We start from the raw sequence: 15,005 nt of genomic DNA, 5'->3' as shown, positions 1-15,005 counted from the left end.
ATGACCTGTGAAATAGGTATGGCCAGACATGGCTAGGCTGAGGCTGCTTTCTGGCAAAGCTTGGTTTCTCTTGGACATAACACAATGGATGACTTATTTAGTACTTTACATGCACAGTTACAAACGCTGAGGCTTTGTGCACAAGGAATTTATTTCCACCTTCAGGAAAAGTGAGTGGCCTGAAAAATTATCGGTCTATCTACTTACTTTATGCTTTTTTAATAGAGAATACACTGTTTCAATGTGGGTGGATATTAAACGGTGTAACTGCAAAGATTAGGCCCATTCAGCCCAAGTTACCACCGAGTTATGAGTAACTGTGTGTGACTCAGCAGACACATATTCAACTTTCAGTGAAAATGCACCGTCCTGCAAAGAGTTCACCTAAGCCTGGAAACTACTTTTAAAAAAAAGGCTTTAAACTCTAGCACTTTGAATTCTGTTTAGGAATACATCACCAGATTTAATGTAGATGAAGAACTTATATTTGCTTGGATTCTTTTCAACCATCTACTACCTGCTTTATTTATTTAGCTCTATGATTTTGGAAAATTGTATTTACTATCTCCTAGACTCACGTAATTGCATCTTGCCATCATCATTTTAGCAAGTTTCCTCTGCTTACACCCACTTCCTACTATAAAACTTTTTTCAGTTGCTCTGCTAAATTTCATGCTTGTCCTGAAATTTCACATACCAGATATTAGAGTCAAGCTGAATGTATTATTTATACATTTTCAGCAGTTTTCAAAGCTAAAGTTATGGAAAAGAAATAGTTTTACCTAGAAAGAAATCTTTTATCATTCTTTTGCTGAGAAGCATTCATTCCTCCACGCTTTCACACAAAAACTTGAAATCTGGCAGGCAGGTACAACTGTTATCTTTCCGCTGCTATCAGCAAACAGCCATTGAACTTATTAACAAAAGGCATATTTCATTCCCCTCCAATGATGGTTCACAGGGAGTGTTGGAGCTTATGAGTGCAAGCGATTGCTCTACCAGCTGAAGGTATGAACCTTGCTGATGACTTCTGTTTGAACTGACATGGGTCAGTTCAAGCGCTCAGGGGGCTTCTTGCAAGCCACACACAACTTCTTGTATTGGAAAATGTGTCTCCTCCAGAAACTTCCTTCCTAACTGAGAGACTCTGTAGGCAAGTGGAGGAGATGGAGCAAGGACTTGTGCTGAATTACCACTTCTGGATGTGCTGCCGGCCTGCCCTGGTTGCTGTGACTGTGTTCGATGGGTCAGTCAAAAATGCATCCAACTCTATGGCTGGAAATAGAGGGAAGACGACTTGGGAGGTTGGGATGAAGAGCATTACCAAAGGCCCAAAGGCCTGGCAGGTGGCAGAGAGAGGTGGGAAGCCAGGACGCAGAATAGGTTGTAAGGGAAGTAACGTGATAGATGGCATTATCGGAAGTGGTTTTTCTTTAAAAGAAAAACATGACATGTTTACAGAATAGCCTGGCAGAGTACATGGCTTGACTCTCAGCTCCATTAAGCTCTCCTTGCGTTCCTGTACCAGCATAATACAATTTGTACCTGCATTAAACTGATGTGATTTATTTTTCTTAATAAGACATGCAAATTGATCAAACTTTTAAGGACAAAAATAAAACCATAAAACTTTGCGTTTTGTTTGATCTGTTTGGAAACACATTTTGTTTGTATATATTCAAAGAAAAGTGAATAATTGTAATAGCAATTAAAAATACACATCAAATACCAAGATAAATGCTTTCAAACTTGGATCTATGATGTGCCTTTTTCATGGGTTCTAGTCTGCAAAAGACTGGCCAGCTCTCCTAGATTGAATTTAATGTCTAAAGTAGGTGAGGAAGCTTTCAGTTACACAAATTAGTTAGGACTCCATGTTAAAAGAGTGGTAAGATTTCAGAATTATCAACTCAAAAGTTAGAAAATGTTTAAATCAATGTGTTGCCTTTGTAATTTAATGCATTTTTTTTAGATGTAAAGTTAGTCATTCTGAAGTAAATTTATAGGAAAAAAGAATGATCTAAAACCAGGGAATGGATTATATTTCCTAATCACACAAATGATACCGTAGTTCTCTTAATGCAATATAAATGAGTTGTGTATAAAAAAAAAGGGGGGGGGGGGGACAGAAACACGTGATAGTCAAACTATCATTGCTTTATAAATCTGGAAAGAATCAAAAGCCTTTCCTGATCTTGTTCCAAGGACAATGTCCTATTAAGAATGAACACGGACTGAAAAGATAGTAATTACTAGAAAGCATATACACTCATTAAACGGTACATTTAAAAAATGAAGCAGGAAAGCCTAAGATTACTAACTAATTCTATCTGCAGCTCTTACTTGGTAATGAGTATTCCAGGACAACTTCACTCCAAGCATGTTCTTCTGTGCTTTGCCTGTGCTTACTTTCACTGTGTTTAAAAGAACTAGTCACAAATTGTCAATAAATTGTTTTTAAAGCCTACTTGCTCACAGACTTTTGTGTCTGCTTCTTTTTTCTCTCTTTTTTTTCCTTTTAGGTTCCACTGAGTGCAAATGTTCTTACAAATTTACAAGGAGGTATTTCATACCAGAGTAGTCTTATCCTTATAAAATATATAAAAGAAAATAAGAATGCAGCACTTAGGTACCACTTTTCATCACTTGATCTCAGAGCACTTCACAGAACTGGGCAAGTATTACTGTCACCGCTCTCAGAAAAGGATACGCCAAGCCCCCTGCATGACTTGTCAAAGATCACAGGCACAGAAGCCGACTTGTTCCCTCCATTGCCCTAGGGAAGGTTATGTTCAGCAGTTACCACCATGCCAACAAATAAATTAATAAATAAAGATTCATTATTTCCACTGCTTTCCTATCTCTTCTTTATTACTCAAGAGTATAACCCCCAATTCAGGTTTTAAAGTCAAATGCAGCAAGAGGCCATGCAATTGGTTCAGACACAGGAAAGATACACTAAAACTTGGCTTCCTCTAATACCCCCCTGCCAGGGAGGATGATTTTCTCGAGACTATTAGGTATTAGGCAGTCTCTCAACTACCACAGCTGTAATTAGATGCATTTTTAAGCATCCTATTAGTGGGAAGTATCACTGTGTTTTCAGGTAAAGTCACTTCATACAGTAATAATTAGCTCAGGAAGTACTTTACTCCCTGATACACCAGGAGCCGGAATCAATAGTAAGTGTAGGAGGTCCGACACGGCTCAGACTGGAGACTTCCCTGGGTTTCCACTTGTAGACTCAGAGGTGATAATGTGGCTGCACAGGACATCATAATTGCATTAGTTTTGGTTGTGGGAGTTTTTGGAGTTCTTTTTTTACAGAATTACAAAATTACAGAATTGAGGCTTTCTACAGCATGCTGGATTGTATAAAGCATTGACTGTCATACTCTGCCAAAACAAATTAGCTGCTGTTGCTGGGAGCAGATTCATTAGGAGCCAGAGGAAATGGTATCACTGTGAGCTGCTTCTAGGTACTTTTGAGCTCGGAAAAATGCCAGCGCATTGTCAGGCAACCTTGGGGAAACAGTCCTTAAACTCTTTACCAACCGGTTCCTGATGACACTCCTGTTTTCTTACTTATGGCAGAATGATCACTGCAAAAAGCTTGAAGATGAAGCTACAAACAAATATTTACAAAGGAAAAAAGATCATGACAGAAAGAAAGAAAATGGGCACCATACACATAACTGTAAAGTCTAGCAAGGAAGGATTTTAACACCCATAAGCATATCCCTGCCACTGGTTTTAGCAGGGTTTACAAAGAAAGAAGCATAGGATTTATTAAAGGAAAAAATGTTGCAAACCCGTTTTCACCTCAGAAAGCATGATTTTTCTGAACTCTCATGACAAAGTCACTTGCGATTTAACGGCAATGGGAAGGGAGGGACCGTGACCTGTCTGCTCCAGAAACAGACATGTTACTAGCCGTGATGAAGCAAGGCTTGTCCCTAAGCGACACCTGACAGTCAGCTCCTTGGAGCCAGAAAGCGTGGCACATGCTAGTGATGAGCATTGTACCAGCATCAGAGTAGCACCTCAACCACTCACACAGTACCCAAAACCAGGAGGCACCAATGCTTCAGCTGGAGGCCTGTGCTCCTGTCATCAATGCTCTGCCCCTTGCTTGATCTCCCTGCAGACCGGGGCCTCCATGATCTCTCCTCTCTCTGCAGTAACAAGAGGCAGGGGCTGGGGGCAGGCGCCCTCTCACCCTTCCATCCCCTCTGTCCCAGCAGCATTTCTCCGTCTCCCCCTGTGTGGGGTTAGTAGGGTCCTGGGAAAGGGGAGGGAGGGAAGGGAAGGCTGCAGTGAGGCAAGAAGTCCAGGAGATCAAGGAGAAGAGGGTGTCACCACCCCCAGCAACACCTTGGTACAAAAGCCTTTAAGAAAAAGATGCCTCCCTCTCTCTCCTTCCTCCCTCTCCGCTTCCCAGCAAATCCGAGTCACCTGAGGAGCACAGGGCTAGTGGGGGAGAAGGGGACAGAAGAGAAGGAGAGAGAGGGGGGAGAGAGGTCCCAGTCCCTCCGTCCTGCCCTGATAAAGTTACCACACCCTTACCCAAAAGCCTCAGAAGGCTGCGTGGTACCATCACCACTGAGCACATGCGGTACCATATTCACCCTAACCATGCAAAATTCACCCTAACAGCTGGTCAAGGATTTTCTGTTCCAGAAAATATGCCAACATTATAATAATATATAAACTATACCAAATACAGCAACATTTTCTATGGGAAAATATCAGTTTATTGAAGATTTTTCATTTACTGCTAGGACAATTGGAAGATGTTATTTCAGGTGGAATAGATATACCAGAATATATTTTTTAAAGTCAATCCAACACCCCACTGTAGTTCTTTACCCTGGGAACTCCCTGTTCCTGGGTCAGATGCTCATTCCCCTCCAGGAACGAGGTTTTTCAGGCAGCTTGACTTCCCAGAATACAAAGCAGGTTTCCTTGTGACAAAGCTCTCCAGCGCCTCTTGGACATTTAATTATGGGAGAAGGGTCTCAGATAATGAAATGGGGACATCATGCTCCTGAACTATAACTTCTGAAAAGCAATACACTGTGGTAGGGAAATGCAATTTAATTTTCAACTGACTCAGGAATTTCCCATGGAACATTAATTCTATTTTCTGCTCACCTCTGAATGTCAGTCTATTTTTCTCTTTCAGTTTAGGAAGCTTATAAAAGGTGCAGCGAACCTCTACTTCCAAATCTGTGGATTCCTCCTCCCTCCCACCTCTTGCCACAGCCCTGGGGAGGGTGCATCTGAAAACAGAAGCCTACTGTGCCAAGCCTTATCAGAGGTGATGCCTAGCCTGAGGAACTGCTACCTAGATACCTAATACAGAAAAGTAATAAAGGTATTTCCACCGCCTTCAGGTTTGCAGGGGCTCTGGGAGCTTACACAACTTGCACAAAGCTGCACAGGATCCTGCACAAGAGCCAGAAACTAACCACAGCTTTACTAAGCCCCACTGCAAGTTTTTACTCATCTTGACACATTTTGTCTCAAAGCTCTTTCCAGGCTAACCGTTACTTACATTAAGGTATCACTGTACTATTTGTTCAGTACCAAAACAAATAGTACAGTGATACCTTAATGTAAGTAACGGTTAGCCTGGAAATTCAGCATGGGACTGAAGTGTTGAGCTAGTCTCAGCTAGTTGAAAGAACACCCAAGTAGTACAAACTGTAAGAGAATTGGCTTGAATGTAATTTCTCACCCCTGCAGTTGTTTTTTTTCCAGATTTACCTTAAAGGTTATACATTTCCTTCTTCTCCATCCCCTACATTTAACCACGCAGAAAACACTTCACAGCAGATTTGCTCACCAGATGTTTTGCAAAATTCAGGTAAGCTGATCAATAGGGATGAACTCGATCAAAGGGAAGAAAGGTAACAAAACATACCAGCTGCATCATCTTTCCTTCAAACAGAAGAAACATTTCTATTTTAGTTCACCCAGTTCCACATATTTTGCAAGGCACAGACTGACATTATGTGAGTCTCTTCGGCACTGATATCTCTAACCAAAAATGTTAGGCGTTTCAGTTATCTGCAGACAGCACCTACTTCCTACGGTTATTACGGGCAGCACTAACATGTCAGGAATTCGGAGTATGTTTGGGTGAACTGCCACCAAATCCAAAGTTAGGAGCTCCACTACTACGAGTGTAAAACACGCGTGCCCAGCATAAATGGTAAAAATGATGCTGGCATTTAGGCAATTCTCATTCAAAGCACAGATTCAGATGAAACTTGCAGAATACAAGCTCTTCCTATATAACAAATATTACATCTAACTTCTCACTGAGTTTCTGGTATTTCAAAATCATTTTGGCCACAGGAACACCACAACTTCACCAGAAATATTTGAGAAATAGCCTGAAAAAACCATTGATCAGTGAAGTGATGTATCTGCTAGATACTGAAATTACTTCTGATAAATTATAGAAAGAACATGATAGCGTGAATCTTCTTTTTAGTCACAAACTCACTATTTAAGTAAGGACTATCAGGGGACTGTGCACATTTTTTAATTACTGCTAGAAGGACTTTGTTCAGAGAAAACAAGAGGGCCAAAATGTTAAAAAAAACCCAACAAACAAAACCAAACACCAAATAAAAGCATTATTTGGGAACAAACAAAAAGGTTGAATTTAATTAACGTGTGTTGTGATCAAATTCACGCATGAGGAAATAGTAGGTAAGTGAAACCACGGCCAAACAAGCAAGCAAACATTGATTACAACCTCTCTCATGTGGAAAACAACTCACTTTTCAACTTTGTAATAATAAGCAGCATTTCAAACAGCATATCCCACTAATGAAGAGCAAAGGTATGTAACAAAATTCAGCTGATAGGAAAACAGCACTCACAACTGTAATGGTAAGATTATTAAAGCCCAAGGCTCCCTAGGTACGCCAAGACGAGTAACCTTGTGAGTTAACACTTCACGGAGGAATAAAGTTCAAATAATCTGTATGGGGAAAACAAGGGGGAATAAATCTCATGGGGAAAGCATTACTTAAACATCTACCTCATCCTACAGGAACTGCCGAGTGCTCTGAAAGCAGAAGCAAAGCCCAGAACCACCCTAGCAAATCTATGCAAAGGCAAGCTTCCTACTTACCCTACGGTATGCACCATGATCTCTTTTGCCACCTTAGTAATTCCAAAGAATCCAGAATGACGTTATTTTCAAGGGAATATTCGAGTCGTTAGAGGAGACAGAGGCAAGCTGACAAGCAGAGCTTTGCGAGAAGCCAGGCGGAGAGGGGCGAATTTAAACCCTGGCTCAAGATGCTGTGTATTGCGCGTCTATCTTTAACTTGTAAATGATTTGGTTTCACATTCCTCTGAAGTCCTGCTGGCAGATGCCTTTGCGGAGCTTTACCAATCGCCGGCGCCCAGGCCCCCTCCCCTTCTCTCCCCCCCCCCCCCCCAAACCCTCCCTCCCTCTCTCCCAAGCCTGCCACTCCACCCCCATCTCCCCCATCCCCACCTCTCCTCTCTGCCACAGACGCGCACACACACAGCGGGTTTGGCAGGCGGGATTTCACCGACTTCCAACCCCGTCTGCCCGCAGCCGGCCCGCCAGCCCGCCGGAGCCCCCGCCCGCCGCCGGGCAGCAGCGGCTGCACGCCGCCTTGCCGGGAGCCCTCCGCTCCCCGCCGGCAGCCCGGCACGGTGCCTTCCAAAAACTGCTGTGGCACGGCCTGCTGACGTTCGGTGCGGCGGTACCTGAAATTACGGCTTGTGCCCAATTAGGCAAAGTCTCTGGGTTGGAATCCCGGAGTCGCCGACCGAATCGCAGTCAGAAACGGGGTGGCGAGAAAGCCCTTTCGAGTTCTGCAGGGGACTCCAACCAGCCTGAGGGGGGCGAGGGCTGGGGGAACGAAGCGTTTCACCCCCCGTTGCACGAAGCTTTTGCAGAGACTCTTATTTCGATGTTTACAGCACTTCTGCCTGTGCAGAGAGCTTTACTGAGGAATGGTGTATTAAAAAAAAAAACCAAACCACCAAAAAAGATTTTACCAGATCTTAAGCACAAGGCTTCTAAACGTCCACTCGTGGTAAATCTGTGGCTCCTTACAGTAACTATGCATTGCAATGTTGTTCAGAAGTCAGACTCTGAAATAACTAGGCTACTGACAAATAGCAGCATCTGAGGAGATTGAAGTGGGGGAAAAAAGCCCTTCCACGTAACCCAGAAAGTCAGTTTCTCTACCAGAGACTTCAGGAGTCATTAGTGTTGACACAAACCCCTTACTCTTAATATCAGTCTTCTGAAGCAGCCCATTTTTAATATGTTAGTGTGCATTCAGTTGAATACTGCTTGCCATCAAGACTGCCTCATCTCAGGTGGGAATGGAACAAGCCACAAGACTCCACGTAAAACATATGAATTATTGAACACTTTCAGTTGAAACTGGAAAATATCAATTGACAGTCACACCAATTCAAACAGATTAACATGGTAAATGTCTCTGGTCTACAGTCTTTGGCCTTTGTCTCAGCTGCTGCCAAGACAGGTTTGTACCCAAGGATGCAGCCAAGCAAGAAGCGAGCACAGGCCGGGGCAGGAGGGGACAAGGTCAAGCTGTGTCCAGAATCACTTAGCTAAAAACATGGTTTATAAATGCCTTGCCAATGCCATATTTGATGAGGCATTACACTTTTCAGAGCACCAGTGTTGAGAAGCTGGACTGATTTAGTAGTAAAAGTAATCATGCGCTTACTTCAGGCTAATGAAGGAAATGGCTCAAAAATGGAAAGGCCTAAAGGGGGTTAAAAGAATTATCCAAAGGGCTGTATCTTAGTGTGCATGAAGTAAGCCCGCACTTCATCTCCTGCCAGCTACTCTTCATTATGCTGTTTGATAACATATACGTATGTTTGATAACATATATATAACATTATATAGTTTGATAAAACAGTTACTCCACAGCCATTTTCATGGTCAGTCCCACAGGCAGGAAGGCAAGGGCTCCTCTTAACCTGGAGTCAGCTTGGGTTCATGGGCCTGGAAAAGTTGCCAGCAACATACAAACAGTAAAGAATAAACTAGCTGACAAGACAACTCCTGAAAAGTTGAAAGATTTATTTGGAATCACTAACCTTTGTTACTATTAGCAATGCCAGACCTCAGTATGTTTAATGCCTGCCTTGCAGAGCACTTTAAAAACTCCAGCAAGAGAAAAACATGCCATGGACTTCCTGCCAGACAGGGAAGAAGTCACTTTACTTCTTTGCCTCGGGTCCTAAAACTCTGTATTGCTGATACAACGGTTCAGGGAATGTGTCTATTACTCAGTTTTAGGAGCTGCAGTGAATTGCGGGAAGGCTGCCTGGCACCGCTTTCCAATGAAGCCACCTTGAACACCGCTGGCTTACAAATCTGCCGGAGCACATAAAGTCACTGAGCCACAGCGTCTCCCATTCAAATGGAGCAACTTCATATAATGCAATGAGAATATCATACCTCAAATCAGGTTTTTTTTCCAATTGTAAGGATGTCAGACTGGAAGGGCAGATGATCACTAGAAGCAGAGACCAAGTGTTAGTTAACTTTAGGTCTTAAAAAGTGCAGTGCTTCAGATGCTCAGAGGCACAAAAGAGAAAGAACAAAGACAAGTCATGCTTTTGTGGCTGAGGGCTCCTTTTTAATTAGGGCAACAAGGAAGGAAGAAAGAAGCTCCCCGTGGAAGAAGGTGTGATAGACAAATGTGGTGATTCAGAAGTGAAGCTGTGAACAGGAAGGATTAAGACTGAGCTGTTTCTAGGACTCCAGTGTACCTCTAGAGAGTGCTAAGGTGTGAAACACAAAGGCAGGGAAATCCACAGAAGCATGTCCACACTTTTATCTAAATTTGTGTACTTCCCTTACTAGATACAGGAAAAAAGAGATTAAGTTTTGAATCCTCTAAAAGAACACTTAAAAGTGTTTGCTTTCCATGTCTCTTGAGAGGTTATTTATAAACTTAAGAGTATGTGGGGGTGGAGCTCTGGGAAATGGGATGCTGGAAATTACTGGGGAACTTTGGATGTCAACATGGGCAGCATGATCCCATTCCCATGAATGGGACAGTGAGAGGTCATACGTGCAAAAACTGTATCACATAAGCCAAAAGAGAAGACAAGTGTCCAGTTTCCTCAGATGAAGAGATATGCTATAATACCAGTGTCTAACGTGCAATGCAAAGTGTACAGCTGGGAGAGATTTACCAAAGCTGTGAGAGGGAATACTATTCTTTCTCCCTCAGCAGGGTCTGTTGCTTAAAACCATCACCAAATGCAATAGATCAGGGACCTCTGTGGCGTTCGATCTGAGATACATGAATACATATCAATAGCAAGCTCTTGTGGAGGAGCGGGAGCTGGAGCAGGAGCTGGCGTGGGAGTAGAGAGGAGAAGGGAGCAGCAGGCAGCTGAGAGTAATTTGGTACCAGTGACAAGTGTAAATAGGTAACATGTTTGGAACCATGTGACTTCCTACCCATTCCCAATTTAGCCCAGTGCCTAAGAGGCACGGTCTGTCCCTTCACGTTTAGCTATTTTTAATGCGCACAGAATTTGTTCTTTGTCTTCCCTTGTCTGTCAGTGTCTTGAATTCATTTGTCTTGACAGTCTTAAGATTTGGGCTTACTGGGACAAGCAACGTCTTCTACCCTACAGGCTCAGTCCTTCTAGGTCTTACTCAGAGTACTTCCTGCTCTTAGGCATGATCTCATTAACCTCTGCAGATGATTTCTGCACGGGTTGGTTTGAGAGTAAGAGCTTTGAGTGGGAGACTACCATTGCACTGACAGGAACACAGTTCCCGCCTGTCACAGTGCATCCAGCACACTGATTTTATTCTGTATTACTCAATCTACACACCCATCGTCCCCCAGTCTACCTCAGCCTTGACTATTCAGCCATGTGATTACACTGTGAGCCCTCTCCAACATGGTGCAACACACAGGGTTTGGCCAAGCGTTGACCCATGAGTTGCTTCTCTCCCACTTACCACTTTTTTACTGGAACAGATGGGGAACAGCTATTGAAGCTGGTGGGGGCAGGGGGCTCTCGGTAGCACCGCCCAGCACCCACTGCCCTGCCATCCCCATGATGCGGCGTCCGGCACTGCGGGGTACCTTTGCTCTGGAAGGCAACCCAGGGGACTGAGATGGGCTCATGGGGGGCAAAACACTGCCCTGGCCCCACAATGCCGAGTCTGACTGCTCCAAAGAAATTTATTCCAACACCCTCCTCACCGAGTCTAATCCTCCTGCCATTTTTGGGAGGCTCACCAGATAATGGGAGGAAGCTCAGTCACTAAAAATGTTCAGATAGGTTGGCTCCACTATTTGCAAAACATATTCAAATTGCTTGAATTCTCAGTAAGCATTAATAAAGTCAATGGGGAATGCACTTGGTACATACTCCGTTAGCAGTTTTGCAGCAACAGAGGATTTTCTGTGCTGGATTTGCTGCTTTTATCTTCCATGTTTCTGTGATTCAAGCTATGTGGGAAGAAGGGAGAATGTCCATGGTCATAAATCTAAGCTTCAGAAACAAATCATATTTTCAGTCAATCTATTTTACTGAATAAAGAAAAAAATCCATGATTTACTTTTAAACATTTCTTTCCTTTTTCCTATGTCTTGCATTTATAGTTTGCTAGAGTTTTTTGGACAAACCCATAGTTTAAACCAGTCTTTATCATCATATATAAGCACATCTACAAGAACCAAGATGTAAAGGCTCTGGCTTTATTTTTCCACATGCAAACAAAGTATGAACATTAACTATGAACAATTAAGCAACTTATGAAAAACTCTGCACTGGCCTTGTTCTCTGCAAAATCAAACCATTATTTACCAGATGCATTTTCAAGTTTACTTGAAAAATACCTAGGACGAGAGCTAGAACAATTCTGCTTCCATTTATCTTTAATCCAAACACTAAATACAGGAAAAAGACTACTCTCTTTGTTAGATGCCCAAATTAATCAGCAAATTAAGATCTCTGAGGTATAATAAAATAAAGAAAACTTTAAAAAAATTAGTTTTGTAGGTAAATGGTTTAATTTTACTACACTGAAAGGAAAAATAGTTTTCTAAAACTAATTTTAAAAAAAGACAGGTAAACCTAATCCCACACAGTGCTGAGCCCTGGAGAAAACTTTTTCCTGGCCTGATGGCGCTCATGGATAAATAAAAAGGCTGTATCATCCACTGTTGGTTCCCTACCTGAAAATAGGCTGAACTTGAAAGGTTTGAAGTGACAGCTATAGTTCTTTAAAGTTGCCTGGTGAGCAGTGCATCTAATGAAGATTGTTTTCCTAAGGATTTATGATTCTTTGTTATTCACTGCTCCCAACAACAGCAATCCCTGTCTCTAAACTCTCATGACCACTCCTACCCCTCAGGACATGAGTGTTGCCCACCTGCACTTTCAGCTTCTTTTAATGTACCATGCAACTAACCTGTGCTGCCATCTCCACAATAATCCTTTTAATTTCCCCAGGCCTCCATGGTTGTCCTTCTTTCAGGTGCTGCCCTAATCAGTACTCCCACTCCCTTCCACGTGCCCTTGTGTACCTTCTCCCTACCTGGGGAAAAAGCAGCAAGCAGGTCATGCAGCTGGTTCAGAGCTCTGTGTGCTCAGACGGACCAGCCAGCACATGCGGGAGCTGCTTCAACAGGGGAATGTTGCCCATCCTGTCCTTACTGGGGTGCTGTCTTGAACCCCACTTCATGAGTGTCAAGGAGAATCAGTATAGCTGAGATTTCTTTCCCTGTGTTAAATTTAGCAGAAGGTGTCTAATGAGTTCAAAACTACTGGCTGTGGCCAGAAGTGTGAGACAAACAAACATAGCATGATTGTTCCTTACAAAGCCAAACTCAGAAGGAAGATAAAATAAACAAACACCCCACACGCCAGCTACAAAGACTCATGACACAGCCTTTGCTCCAGCACAAGATGCTCTTTGTCCTCGATGGTAAGAACCCTCTACTGCTTTGAAGGCTTCAGGTCTGCTCCAACCAAGTATACCAAAGGTAGCAAAGACTGCTAATTAAGAGAGCTCATTGCAGCCTGTTCCTGAAAAGAGTAAGTGAAACGTTTGTGAAAGTAAAGATCGCAACACCAAAATTTGTCTTAACTTTCTCCTGAAATTAATGTCCTTATTCCTGAAATTACGAAACAAATGTAATATTTTTGTCACGGAAATGGCTGTTATCCCATCTCACTCCAGCACCTTGGTTTCACTGCAGCGCTATATTCTGCACCGAAAAAGGTTTCCAGTAAGTTATTTCATAAAAATGCCACAAACATTATGTATTTATATTTGCCTAGACAGACAACCACAGGCCTTCGTGGAGATTTGGCCAGTGCCTAAAGTGTGCGTGCAGGCAGACATGCATGTGGATGGAGTAACACACACTTTTTTCAGAACTGGAAAAGGATAATCTGGGAAACAGATTCTCTGTTCAGTTGAGCCAAAGGTAGGAACAATCCCCTTTCATTCATACCACATACCACCAAAAACCCCTCCTGCTCTAAAATAAAACTCACTTTATTGAACCCTACAGATGAAAACCTTGGGAAAAAGGGGAAATGACTTTCTTTTTTCTTTAAGAAAAAAATACATAGCAAGAACACAGGAGGAGGCCTGGAAGTCTCAGAAACTGCTAATGAGAGCTGGAGCATTAATATATAGGCCAACACTACGAATCCCATCAGATCAGGTATGTAAAAGCAAGCAGCGTCTGACTTGCTCTCTCAAATGCATGAGTGCTCTGCAGGGGCTGGGGGAGCTGTCTCTGCCACACAGCCCTCTCTTTCCCTCTCTGTCCTGGTCCCAAGGCATGCACGGACCCCTCAGGCTTGGGGGGTCTCAGTGCTGCTGGGGGGATACGGACAGAAGGGGAGGTTAGATCAGCCGGAGGGTCTGGACTGGGGCGGGAGCACACAGGGTGAGACAGCCTGGGAGAAGCTTGTCCTACTGCTCCCTCTGCTGTACCCATCCTGTGGAGAAATCCCAAATGTCTCCGCGACAAGCTGGGATAAGGGATGGCAGTTTTCAGCGAGCGATCTGCAGGTAGCACAGACCCAGACAGACTTGGGAAAGGGATAAGTCACGGCTGATGAGGAAGAAACCCCCACCACACTCAGGAGACGGCACAACACGTGCCTTTGCGCATTTAACGTCTCAAATCTTTTTTGCTCTTTACCTGCCGGTGTTATCCTTACACTTCTAGAAGAGCGCAGGAAAATAATGCCTCTCCTTGGCTACAATCCTCTCACTTTATTACACGTATTTAGATAACGATCCCATCTTACGAGACGGATGGGTGTCAGGGTCAGCCGCAGAGGAAGGCCAACGGAGCTCCACTAGCAGGGCTGCCGGCAGCAGCCGAGCACCACGTTAGGGAACGCAGGCAGCAAACGCCTCCCGTGCCCTGGCGCACCGCAGGCAGCAAAGGGGGGAAAACACCCCACCTGGGAGTCACATCAGTACCACACCAAATTTAAACAATGTGAAGCACAGGCAAAAAAAGCAGAAAGGGGAAAAACGGCTTGTGGAAATGGAGTCAATTAATCATGTGGGAATCACCAATCTGATTGCTGTAGAGAATGGGTTTTTTAACCTGCGACCACCTGAACACAACTCCCGTCAATAATCCCACCGTGTACACATATTTCTGAGGGCTGAAAAATTGGCAGCACTGGATACCACCTATAAAAGACATTTGCAGCTGCCATGAAAGCATTTATTTGAACATAGGGAAAATTTCTACCCCAAGAAAAATACATATTTTCAAATGCTCAAACATTACAATGTGCTGTTTGCTATCTTCAGAGCAGTATTTCAGTTACTCCACACCTTCCTTTTAGGACTGATTTATGGAAATCCAAACCTGAGTAGAAACCATCTCAAAGAAAGAAATCCCTCTCAAGCACTTTTCCCTGAGAAGGTGCACGCTCATCAGAATAGG

General features: G+C 43.4%; 1 protein-coding gene across 7 annotated transcripts in view; it reads right to left on the bottom strand.

Annotated features, from left to right (window-relative positions):
• The window catches only part of DTNA (dystrobrevin alpha), a 232,415-nt gene that overhangs the window by 177,503 nt on the left and 39,907 nt on the right, over positions 1-15,005 (bottom strand). For 3 of the 7 annotated variants that reach the window (XM_052786882.1, XM_052786879.1, XM_052786876.1), the window contains exon 1: positions 7,151-7,366. The exons of the other annotated variants lie outside the window; for them this stretch is intronic. Coding sequence is in view for 1 of the 3 variants with exons in the window: in XM_052786876.1 (XP_052642836.1) it covers positions 7,151-7,167 (17 nt within the window). In the remaining 2 variants the exon portion in view is untranslated. Of the gene's footprint in view, positions 1-7,150; positions 7,367-15,005 lie in introns of those variants that run through there. 7 annotated transcript variants of the gene reach the window in all.

This window comes from Harpia harpyja, chromosome 5, assembly GCF_026419915.1.
Source record: "Harpia harpyja isolate bHarHar1 chromosome 5, bHarHar1 primary haplotype, whole genome shotgun sequence".
Lineage (NCBI taxonomy): Eukaryota > Metazoa > Chordata > Aves > Accipitriformes > Accipitridae > Harpia > Harpia harpyja.
This window is presented reverse-complemented; position numbering and strand designations above follow the sequence as displayed.